We start from the raw sequence: 12,322 nt of genomic DNA on the forward strand, positions 1-12,322 counted from the left end.
GCAGGTAGCATCTAGGGAGCAAGGAACCCGCTCCTCATGGCTCTTCTGCCACTCCCCAGGGAGGTCGGGACGCTGAGGGCCAGACGGATGGAGAGGAAGGCCGCATGGCGGGGGCCAGGAGAAGTGGGGAGGCCGCCGGGCCCCGGAAGACACAGGCAGCGCGAACGGGGAACACGCCCATCGTGGGGGGCCCTGGACGGGTCTGCTCGGCATGGGGGGAGGGTCCAGCCACTTGCTGGGGAGGCGTCCGCGGCCCAGCCTGCTTCCTCCCTGGTGTCTCCCGGGGTCACCCCAACAGACGTGCGTCCTAACTTCATCTCAGCACCCCGTTTCTGAGGCGGGAGCTGACACCCTGCCCAGGAGGGCGCCTGGCTCTCCCGAGCCCAGCCAGCTGGCCCGAGAGCAGGACTCGCACGGAGGGCCTGGGCACACAGACGCGCCGGGACGCAGGGTGCCCGCCAGAACCTTTATTCGCACGGGGCCACTTTCTGCCCGAGACAATGACTGCGCTGACGGGACAGGATGGGGGTCCCAGATGGGGACAGGGGTGCAGGCAGGAGGGCTCCACCACGTTCAGGGAGGGGCTGTGCACTGCGGGGGGTGAGCCCACAGCTGGGGACACATCCTGAGGCCCTCCTCAGTACTCGAAGGTAACCGTCTTGACCCGCAGGTACTCATTCAGAGCCGCCTCTCCTGCAAGACACCACGAGCCCGGGAGCAACGTCACGGTCCCGGCAGCGCTGTGGTCTCATGGCCCCGTTGGCCCCGTAGCTGAGAAGAACATTGTGCTCTCCTGCACCTTCGCACCCCCCTGCCCCGCTGCAAGTCTGACGTCAGAGTTGATCCCCGACTGGACCTAACCCCCAGCTTCTGGCTTCCACAGTGGTGGGATGCGGGGAGTGGGACCCAGCCTACATTACAGAGCAGCCAGGGAAAGAGGGGTGCCGGGCAGAAGTCCTCTTCCCTGGGCAGGCAGGCCCGGTGACACCATCTCTACACTGGGACTCACGTCACCACATTGGGCATGCTCGGCCCCCACGGGCTCCCCTCTCTGAAGCCTCAGCCCTGACCGTGGTCCCAGGTCCCGCAATCCGGCCGTTGCCTGCCTCCCTGGCCTCCTGCCCGCCCCTGGGCCCACTCCAGCACTCGGCCTCTCTCTGCAGCTCCAAGACCAAAGCTGGTTCCCTCAGGACCCGCCGTCCCCTCTGGCAGGAATGCATGAACCTGGGCCTTCACGGCAGCTCCTCCAGCCACTCAGGTCTCAGCCCAGAGGACACCTCCTCAGGGAGGCCCACCTGGCCCCCAGCTAAAGCCACCCTCCAGCCTCCTGTTCAGATCGCTCTGTCTGGACGGCTTCCAGCAGGATCTGGCTTCCAGCCCCATTTATCACCGATCCCCTCCCAGCAAGAAGTCAGCAGCCATCTCATCAGCTCCACCCCTGGCCCCTGGGACTGAGCGGGCTCTAACCGATGTTTGTTGAATGGATAAATGAAAGCGGGCACGATTAGGTTACCCAGGTCTTTGCCAAATCCCGACTGCTTGAAGCCTCCGAAGGGAGCAGCCACGTCGGTCTTGTTGTACGTGTTGACGAACACAGTGCCCGCCTCTAGCTTGTCGCTGACGTACAGGGCCTTGCTGATGTCCCTGGTGAAGACGCCAGAGGCCAGGCCGAACTCTGTGGCGTTGGCCCGAGACAGCACCGCATCCACGTCGCTGCAGGGAAAAGCCAGGAGGGCCTCCGTGAGGAGGGCAAGGGTCCAGCCCTGGACGTGGGACCCAGAGAGACCTGCGCCCCCCGCCCCAGGGGGGAGTCCGACACGGCCGGCACAGGGCACAGACCGGTCAGCCCCCCTGACCAAACTGCAGATTCACAAGCGAAACAAACAATGGTTGCTATTCCGGCCACTGAGGTTTGGCTGGCTCATGACGCAGCCGTGGGTGCTCAGGGCTGAACCCAGCACGCTGTAGAGACGCCCAGAGAGACGCGGAGCACACTCCTGGTGGGCCCAGCCGCCCTGCGGTCCCCTGGGGTCCCCACCCCCGCGGCTGCGAGAAGTCTGCGAGGTCTGGGCTGCGTCCACAGCCCCCACCCGTCTGAGCTCCCCTCCCGGCCCCGCAGCTCATGCGAAGACCCCAGTAACAAGGGCAAGAGTCAGGCTGTCATGAGCCATAAGTGGGCTCCCTACCCGCTGGCAAACCGAGAGATGATCATGACAGGCCCAAAGGACTCCTCCCGGGCTATGAACATGTGGTCCTCCACGTCCGTGAAGACGGTCGGCTCGAAGAAGAAACCTTTGGTGGAGACAGAGGAGTTCATGACACTGTGGGTGGCTTTCCCGCCCCAGGCGCACGAGTCCTGACCCTCACAGCCTTTCAACTAAGTGCTCTAAGCACAGTGAGGTGATGCTAGGAGCTGGTCTGTCCACCGCCAGGGCTGCAGCTCGCAGCCGGACGAAACCTGGGCTTTTCTAGTGACCTTTAGTCTGAAAGCACATCTGGATCCTTCGGCCAGTGCAGCCTCCGGAAGGCCCTCCATCGGCCCTGTGGAGGGGGGCTTGGACAGAGGTCCTGGTGGACAGGGCCTCCCAGGACAGCCTCCCCATCCTTCCTGACCCTGCGGGGTGGGCACTGCCTGCCCGGGGGTAGGAGCTGGTGCTCTCGGCCAGACACACCTTCTCCCATCCCAACTGCCGCCCCACAGGCCCTGGCTGCCCCACAAAACCATTTCTGGCGGCGGAAAGGCGTTCTCTGACTACTTCTCCTCTGGACATAGAGCTGCGGGCCCTGAGACCCGCTGGACTAAACTTTAGTTTGGCCTGATTTCGGGAAAACCAAGAGACTTGAAATTTTCTACCTCCAGTGTTCAGAAGAACAAAAAAAATTTTATCTTTAATAAAATATTCCATATTTTTATAAATTATATTTTAACAGTAATTACAATTTCTAAAACATGAGTCGTGTATGAACACATGTTGACCCCTGGGGTGTGGCCTGTATTCACCCTGCCTGCAAAGGAAATGTGCCCCCAGGTCCCGGTGCTCCGGGGTGGCCAGTCTCCGCCCACACCCCCGTCCCCCCTGCGTGCCGGGCCCCGGGAAGGAGGGCTGCACGCCCGGGATCCCTCATCCTCTGGCCTCCAGGTGGGTGGGCCACTGGGAGAAGCCTGTATTCACAGCACTGCCCCCCATGGGGGCCCTCAGGCCAGGGGGTGGTGGGGAGCGGGCCCCATGGTTCCTGGGTGCTGCAGCCCTAGCTGCTCTGCAAAGGTGCCTTCACATCATGTCAGCCCCAGACTCTGGCTTCATGGAAGCCCAAGTCTGTGGGGGCAGGGAAGAGGGCAAGCAGGCAGCGGTGGCACAGTGGCTATAAGCTCTGTGCAGGTACGAGGTGCCCAGGAACGCCGGAGACCTGCGGGAGCACCACAGCCTGAGCCCGAGGCCACCTGAGTGATGAGGTCACCAGGTGGGGACGCTCAGGAGGCACCTGTAAGTGGAGGAGCAGCCAGCACACAAGCAGGAAGATGCCGGGTGTACTCGGAGGGAGAGTTAAGGGCCGCAGGTTGGACACAGGTGGGGAGACACGCCGGGGTGAGCTTGCCTCTGTGGAGGCGCTCACCGTGGGAGGGTTTCGGCACGGAGGACACACAGCCAGACGCGGCAGCCGCGTAAGTGCATGACTGGGGGCTCAGGAGGCCCCCAGGACCCCCATTCCGGTCCAGACTCAGGGGAGAGTCGGCACGATGGTGGCGGGGAAGATCTCCAGGTTTGAGAGAATCGGGCAGTTAATTAAGAGCTGGGGTCAAGAAAGGGAGGAGCCTGGAATCCGTTCCCTCCTTCCCGCCATCGGGCGGACAGGCTGGCGTGAGGCTCGGTGCCGGCACCAAGGGTTGGATGGTGAGGGTGTAGGAAACAGACGTGTGCCTGACACGGGGAGCAGGCGGTCCGAGGGGAAGCAGCCCAGATTGTCTGAACCTGCTGCTCCGGCTTCTCGGGCTCGGTGACTGGATTGGACCGAAGATTCTAGAGGGGCAGGTGTGTGTCTGGGGTCAGGTCGGGGCTGGGGATGTTGTGATGAGGTGGACTTGGCACCACTGAGACTCAGGGGCCTGGGTGACGTGCAAGCGGAGGGGTCCACGGCTCAGGAGTCTGGGTGAGGAGACAAGTCCTGGGCGGGTCTGAGCCGCTGCAGGGCGAGAGACCCTCCAGGGAAAGTGTCCAAGCTCAGGACAGACCTGGGGCTCTCCCTACATTTAAGGGACAGGCGGAGAGGGGGTTTCCGGCCAAGAGTGGCCATGGAGGAGTGATGACCAAAGATAGGCAAACCATGAAATCCAGCACCACGGATCCATGGGAGGAAAGAGTTTCAAGGATGCGGAGATGCTTGGGCAACAAGGGCCTCATCTTACCAGCCCCACACCTGACCTGGCAGGTGTCCAAATAGCCAAGGTGCCCCCCCCATCCCCCAGGTCCCGGATTGGGGGCTGGAGCCTAGGAGCCTGACTCTGCGATGCCTGCCCCGGAGGCCATGCCACCCGCTGTCTTGGCTTGCCCACGTGGCCAGGAGGGCTGACTGACCTGGCCGGGGGACTTGGTTCCCACCACAGACCAGCGTGGCCCCTTCCTTCACGCCGCGCTGGCAATACTCCACCAGCTTCTGGAGGTGGGCCTGGTGGTTCTGTGGCCCGTGGCTGGTGTCCCGGTCGAGGGGGCTGCCGATCTTCATCTTCCCCACCTCCTCCACCTGCAAAGGTCCTCCCCGTCAGGGTCGCCTAGTGCCGTGCTTCCTGACCAGTTGCCGCCTGACCCGCCTCCCACGTATGCCTTTTCAGCGACCAACCGCTGGCCCCTGAAGAAAGTCCACACGCAGGGCTCTGACTCCTGGGACCATATTCTGGTTCCAAACCTGCCTTCCAGGCTGAAGCCCCCAATGCACCTTCCGTGCAAGGAGACCTGGGCCTGGTGCTGGGGGCTGGGATGACGCAGATGTGCAGAGAGGTGGGAGTGGGGGGTGGCGCAGGGGCAGCACAGGGGGGTCCTGCACCCGACCTCCCAGACGGAGGAGCTGCAGGCCACAGGGTGGGGAAACAAGACAATGACGCCCCGTGACAAGGTGGGCAGACGGAGCGGTGTGCAGGGGCTGCACCTGGACTCCCCCTGGCCCGGCCCCACGTCTGTTCGCCCGGGTTGCACCAGGAGGGCCCCGCCCGAACACGGGCCCTGCTGCTCACGTCAGGGGAGCCACGGGGTTGCCGTTTCTCGCCGAAATAATAAAAACCAGGGAAGACTTGTCACAGCGCCCCCGACCAGGTGGATAGCGCCCGGCCCGGCCCTGGCTCTGCCCGCCAAGGCCCTGTACCCGGTGAGTGGGCAGTTCCCAGGCCCTGTGGCACAACTTACCACCCTCTGCACAAACTGGTCGTGAATCGAGTCCTCTACAAAGAGCCGGCCGGCGGCGATGCAGTTCTCGCCTTTGTTGAAGAAGACAGAGCTCATTCCCTTTGCAGAAGAGGTGACAGGGCTGGGTTACAACCCCCGGGCGCCAGCCCCCAGCCCGCACTGGGCCCCAGCGCCCCCTCGTCGGGAAGGGGAAGGAGGCAGGTGCCCTGAGCTCCTGCGGCCGTCCAGGCTCACCGGCACTGGGCACCATCCCTGGAGACGAGCGGCCACAGGGGAACAAGCGGGAAGTGAGGCCGCAGGGGGACCAGGCCAGCGGGGGGAGCACAAGCGGGCGTGCAGTGGGGGAGCCTGGACACCCCGCAGGCTGGGTGGGCTCCGGGCATGACAGGGCTCGGGACTGCGCTCCTGGAGCTGAGCCTGGAGATGGGGTCTGCGCCCTGAAGCAGGCAGCAGGGGTGGGACTCTCGGGAGGGATGGTGCCTGCCCAGGCCCGAATCCCGAATAAACGTCCTCAGAGGCCCCAGGGAGCCTGCTCTTTGGACCTGGGGAGCCGGGGGTCGGGGGAGGGAGGGAGGGAGAGCCAGTCAGGCTCAGCTCTCCTGGAAGAAGCTGCGACTGCACTGCCCAGAGACACACACAGGCCTCCGGCCTGGCAGCATCGGCCTCTGCTCAGCCGCCAAGACCCTTGGGCCGACAGTCTCCCTCGGTCTCCCCTCTAATGAGGCTGAAGCCCCTCCACGCGGTGCCGGGCTCACTCCTCCGGGGCACAGCAGCACTTGGATGGGGTGGGGGGTATCTGGGCACCTGGCTGAGCGTGGCCTGGCCGGCCTGCTCCCACTGGTGTGCAGAGGTGTGATGACAACAGGGACAATGTCAGGACAACTGACCCACCGCACCTGCCACGTGGTCCACACCCTTCAGACATGACAGCTGAATCCCGTATGCCCATCCTCTCCCATCGTCCCGGTGAGAGCGCAAGGCCCAGAAAGGCTAAGTGACTTGCCCGACGCTGCCCAGCGAGTCCATGGCGGCGCTGGGCAAGTGTGGGCAAGCCACAGCAGGGGTGGCCGCTGCCAGCAGGGTCCCGCCCAAGTGCCCAGGGTTCTGCTTGTTTCTCTGTGGGACAGGAAACTTGGCCGTGCTGATTTCACAACAGACGGAACCCTGGCTCACGTTTCCCCATCTTTGAAGCTGACTGCAGTTATCCCTACAGGTGTGAAACTTCTTGGGCGTCTGTCCTGTAAGGTACATGCCGCTCCTCGGCCCCAAGGCCTCTTCCTCTCTTCTCTGCGGTCCAGGATGCCTGTGCATCTGCCCGTGGACCCTGAGCCCCGGCCCCCGCCCTCCGTGGCCCTCACCATCTGTACGGCCTTGCGGAGGTCGCAGTCAGCAAAGATGATGAGGGGAGACTTCCCGCCCAGCTCCAGGGAGACCTTCTTCACGTTGCTCAGGGCACAGCTGAAGGGAACAGAGAGTTGGCTAGCTGGGTCCCCGGAGCCCGGGACACAGGGTGGCGGGGGGAGAGCCAGGGGAGGGATGAGGACAGCTCCAGAGCACGCTTCACTCAAAAGGACGGCGCAGGGTCCGGGCTGGGGGAAGCCCCGTGTGACCCGGGCCGTGCCTTCCCCCGTCACTCTCCCCTCGTCCCCCGCTTCCCCCAGCTCCCTGCCGCCTTCCTAGCCCAGCACCCCAGCCCAGCCCTGCCCCAGGCCTTGCTCCCACGGGCACCCCTGCACCCCTCCCCTTGCAGACGATCCTCCAGGTCAGCCTTGCTGTCTTCAGGCCTGACCCCAAGAGGAGGCCACGCAGAGCCACTCTGATGGGCACCTGTGTGGTGCCCGTTCAAGAAGGGGCACATGGCCCCCACCTCAGGGCTGAGGGGTACAGAGAGGCCTGTGGGAGCCAGGGCAGGGGCAGGGCTGCAGCTTTAATCCCCATGGAGATGCCCCGCCACAGCTGGACCGTCCTGGGAGGTCCCATGCGTGACCCTCGGAGCACAGCAGTCACAGCGGTCAGGTGTCCTCAGAGAAAGGGCTTGGAGACCCTGCAGGTCAGACTGCTGAGCAGCCCCAGCTCCTCTCCCTTTGCACCTGTCACTCAAAGTGCAGACGTCTGCCCAGACCTCACCCCAGAAATTCAGCTGCACTGGCGGGGGGGTTCAGGCACCCTGCGAGGCCTGGGGCAGCCAGAGCTGCAGCTGCTGTCCTGGGGTCCGGCCCCATCGACCTCTCCAAGCTCGTCAGCAGCCTGGACCAGAGCCACTGACACGCCAACTTCCTTCACGGGACCGGGGGAAACAGGCCACGTCGTGTCATAAATCAGCGACACGACCCAGCGGGTTTGAGGCTGACGTCCAAGCACTAAGCCGGGAGCGGGCCCTCGGCCAGCGCTGGTCAGCAGGAGAGGGCAAACGCCTCCCATGCCAGCCGCAGGACATGGTAATTTTTGTTTAGTGGCCACATTAAAAGCAAGCTCAAAAGAATCCAGTGAAATTAATTCTATTTAAGCCCATTAACAATAATATCGTTCCAACTGGTAACCTGCACAGAAACTGTCCCGATGCTCTACTCTGCACTAAGTTTCCGAGATCCGTGTCCCTCGCGCTCACAGCTCCGCCCCCAGCAGCCACGCCTGCTCGTGGCCCTGGATCGCAGCGAAGCCCCAGCCCCTCGCTGGTCCCACCCCGCTGCACCGGCCTGACCGAGGGCTCGTCTCTCATGGAACCAGGGTCTGCAGCGGCCCCACCCTGTGACAGCCACAGGCTCGGGCTCACGCACAGCACTGTCCGCTTCACACGCGGGACCAGAGGCCATCGGCCCCGCAGTGCTGGCCCCTCCACTCACTCCAACCGCCTACCTTTTCATGATACGCTTTCCCACCTCGGTGGAGCCCGTGAACGCGATTTTCCGCACGTCGGGATGGTCCGAGAGTCTCTGGCCGACCACTGAGCCTGGGGGAGGAGTGGGCGGGGGATAAGGATGGCCGCGGTGCCATCCGGCCGATGGCCACCCTCCTCCAGCCCGTCCTCCCATGGCCAGAGCTCGGGGCCCACGTGCCAGGGCCTCGGCACCCCCGGGCTCACCGCGCCTTGGTCCCTGGTGTGGGCAGAACTGTGTCTCCCCAAATTCACAGGCTGTAGTCCTGACCCCTGACCTCAGATATGACTGTACTGGATGTAGAGTCTTTAAAGGGGTGACTGAATTAAATGAGGTCATTAGGGTGGCCTTAAACCAATACGACCCGTGTCCTTATGAGAAGAGGAGACAAGGACACACAGAGACACAGACGACCATGTGGGGACGCAGAGAGAAGGGTGAAAGCCCCCAACCAGTACGCATTACCCCTCCTGTGGGGATGCCTGGACTCCTGGCCGCTCCACACTCCACGACCCCCCACGCCATGCCAGGCCTGCAGGGACCCTCCCCAACGTGGCCAGCGCCTACTGACCCTCCCGGGCTGCTGTGCAATGAGACCTCAGGGTCACCTCTGCGCAGACTTGACGCAAGGCCCCTGCTGACGTCTCCTCCTCTGCTACTCCACTCTCGCTTCCCTGACTGCCCTTCTTCCACCTCCTTGTGCCCCAATTCCCTCCACTCTTACAACACCCAGTGCCTCTGGCTGCACTCTGGGCCCCCTTCTCTTCTCCATTCACGGTCTCCTCAGTCATCTCACCCCAGCTCACCTCTTCAAATGCCATCTGCAGGCTCACCATCCTCTAAATCTCTATCTCATGCCCAGCTTCCCTACATCCAGACCCATCTATCACTCCTCAGCCTGCGCAGCACCTCCACTTGGATGCCTTACAGCCTCTCAAACTCAGCATGTTTGAAACTGAACTCCTCCGCTTCCCCAGACCTGCTTCTCCCCCATGTTCTCCATTTCAGTCAGCAACCTCTCTGTGCAGCCAGCCATTCAAGCCAACAGTCAGTCCCCACACCTGCCCTCCCCCAACCCTCCACTAATCAGCCAGTCCTGGGGCTCCTCCACCCCACCCAGTCCCCCCATCGCCATTGTGCACCTGCCTCCACGCCTGTAGAACTGCCTGTGCCCAGCGGCACCAGTGAAGGTCTGGTTTGGAAGGTTTGGAGTAGGACACTTGCATTCTCTCTAAACAGTTAAGGCTCCATAAGTGATTTTTTTTTTTTTTTGCGGTACGCGGGCCTCTCACTGTTGTGGCCTCTCCCGTTGCGGAGCACAGGCTCTGGACGTGCAGGCTCAGCGGTCATGGCTCACCGGCCCAGCCGCTCCGCGGCATGTGGGATCCTCCCAGACCGGGGCACGAACCCGTGTCCCCTGCATTGGCAGGCGGACTCTCAACCACTGTGCCACCTGGGAAGCCCCTCCAAAAGTGATTCTGATGCTAATTTCATTCCCCCACCAATGTTTTGAAAAATCACTGCCTTGGGGAGAAAATATTTGCAAAAGATGTATCTGATAATGGATTATTACCCAAAACATGCAAATAACTCAACAATAAGGAAACAACCTAATTAAAAAACGGGCGAAATATCTGAAAAGACACCTCACCAAAGAAGGTATTCATATGGCAAATGAGCACATGGGAAGATGCTCAACATCATATGTTACCAGGAAAATTTAAATTAAAACAACAACGAGACACCCCTACACATCCACAGAACAGCCAAAACCCAGAACCTTAACAAAATGCCGGCAGCGATGTGGAGCCACGGGAACTCTCGTCATCGCGAGAACGGGGTAGCCATTTTGGGCGGCTCCTTACAAAACTAAACACACTATTACCATATGATCTGGCAATCGTGCTCCTTGGTGTTTACCCGCAGGAGTAAAAAACTTACGTCTACATAAAACCCTGCATAGGGGGTTGGATACAGACATGCACAGGAAAAATGCCATGGAAGGTCAATTTATTCATAACTGCCAAAACTTGGAAGCAACCAAGACGTCCTTCAGTAGCTGATGGATAAACTGTGGTCCTTCCAGACAGTGGAATGTTATTCAGCTCTAAAAAGGAATGAGCCATCAAGCCAGCGAAAGACACGAAGGAAGCTTAAATGCATGTTACTAAGTGAAAGAAGCCAATCTGAAAAAGCTACACACTGTATGATGATGACCAAATGATATTCTGGACAAGCCAAAACTCTCGAGGCACTTAATAGCTCAGTGGTTGCCAGGGGTTGCAGGGGAGGGAGAAATGAATGGGATTTTTCCTCGTCCACAGAGGATTCTTAGGGCAGTGAATCCATTCCATCTGATACCACAATGTTGGGTAAATGTTGTTTTACACTCGTCACAGAATGTACAACAGCAAGAGTGAATTTTCATGTCAACTATGGACGTTGGGTGGTGATGACATGCCAGTGTAGGTTTGTCAACTGTAACACATGTGGGACATTATGAGGGAGACAGGGCATGTATGGGAATCTCTATACTTTCCATTTGATTCCTCTGTGAACCTAAAACTGCTCTGAAAAATAAAGTCTATTGAATAATAATAATATCACTGTTTTAGGCTATCCAAGAAATATTTATAAGAAGGTATCATATACTAGGTCACAAAGAAATTCTCCATTTTAGAAAGTAGAATTTTTACAGGCTATTATGGGTTGGATTGTGTCCCACCCAATTTCATATGTTGATATCCTAATACCCAGTACCACAGAATGTAATTTTATTTGGGAATAAGGTAGGTTGTTGTTGGGACAATGGTGTCCTTATAAAAGAGGAAACTTGGATACAGACATGCACAGGAAAAATGCCATGTAAAGGTCAAGTCCCAGGTCAGGGTGATGCTCTACAAGCTGGAAGAGGCAAGGAAAGGTCGTCCCCCAGAGCCGTTAGAGGGAGCACAGAACTGCCGACACCTGGATCTCGGATTTCTAGCCTCCAGAACTCTGAGACGATACATCCCTGTTGTTTAAGCCCCCTGGCTTGGGGTACTTTGTTATGGCAGCCCTAGAAAACTAATATACAGGCTGAATTCTCTAATTATGACATAGTAAAGCTAGAAATATCAGAACAGAATTTTAGGGGGAAAAAGCTGAAAAAAAATCTCTTTTTACTTAGCGGGTCAGGGAGGATACCAAAATTACAATGACATGTTTTTTAAGAATAATAAAAACATAAACACAATGTATTCAAAAGGTATGAGGTGAGGGGCTTCCCTGGTGGCGCAGTGGTTGAGAGTCCGCCTGCCGATGCAGGGGACACGGGTTCATGCCCCGGTCCGGAAAGATCCCACATGCTGCGGAGTGGCTGGGCCCATGAGCCATGGCCGCTGAGCCTGTGTGTCCGGAGCCTGTGCTCCGCAACGGGAGAGGCCACAACAGTGAGAGGCCCGCGTACCGCAAAAAAAAAAAAAAAAAAAGGTATGAGGTGAGAGTCACCACCAAAGGCCAGTATGAGGAGCCCTATCGACAACTTCTCAGGCAAACAACCAAAACTGGTGAAAATCATTAAAAACCAACAATTTAAAGTCTCTGTAAATTTTCCTAAGGGCAGAAAGCAAGTGAAGAGACATTTATTCAGGAGAGTCTGTGGCACCTGAGCCGTGAACCACTCTCCCCTCTCCTCCAGCCTAAGCAGCTGTGGTCAGGAATGCAGTCCAGGGATGTGGCACCTCTGCAGGAGGGGAGGCCAGCAGTGGTTCTCATCTCCTCCAACCCTGAGTTTCAGAGGCCAAATTCTTTGTGAGTATGGCTCCCACCTGCCCTTCTTGTAAGGTGACAGCTCTTTCCCAGGTGTGGCAGGCTGAGTCTTCCAGGACTGCCCTTCCACCTGCCCCCAGCTCCTGCAGGGGGCCCAGCGCCTGAGGCCGTGGCTCAGAGATTTTGGCGGGGGAAGAGGTTTTCTATAAAAACAGAGCTCCAAAACACTCCCCAGAGGAACTGACTTTATTTGAAACTGTATGAGGAAGTTCAATCCTAAGGACATTCTCAAAAACACTG

General features: G+C 59.4%; 1 protein-coding gene across 2 annotated transcripts in view; it reads right to left on the bottom strand.

Moving 5' to 3' along the window:
- Positions 1 to 208: 208 nt before the first annotated feature.
- Positions 209 to 12,322, bottom strand: part of ALDH1L1 (aldehyde dehydrogenase 1 family member L1) — a 43,372-nt gene continuing 31,258 nt past the window's right edge. For both annotated transcript variants that reach the window (XM_022562499.3, XM_089919853.1), the window contains 7 exons: positions 8,253 to 8,346; positions 6,755 to 6,854; positions 5,397 to 5,495; positions 4,575 to 4,740; positions 2,187 to 2,292; positions 1,514 to 1,713; positions 209 to 693 (listed from right to left, as the gene is read on the bottom strand). In XM_022562499.3, coding sequence (XP_022418207.2) covers positions 638 to 693; positions 1,514 to 1,713; positions 2,187 to 2,292; positions 4,575 to 4,740; positions 5,397 to 5,495; positions 6,755 to 6,854; positions 8,253 to 8,346 — 821 coding nt within the window. In that variant the 3' untranslated portion in view covers positions 209 to 637. The remainder of the gene's footprint in view (positions 694 to 1,513; positions 1,714 to 2,186; positions 2,293 to 4,574; positions 4,741 to 5,396; positions 5,496 to 6,754; positions 6,855 to 8,252; positions 8,347 to 12,322) is intronic.

This window comes from Delphinapterus leucas, chromosome 10 (assembly GCF_059928025.1).
Source record: "Delphinapterus leucas isolate spDelLeu-1000000601 "Yukka" chromosome 10, BTC_Dleu_Yukka2, whole genome shotgun sequence".
In the NCBI taxonomy this organism is placed as follows: Eukaryota; Metazoa; Chordata; class Mammalia; order Artiodactyla; family Monodontidae; genus Delphinapterus; species Delphinapterus leucas.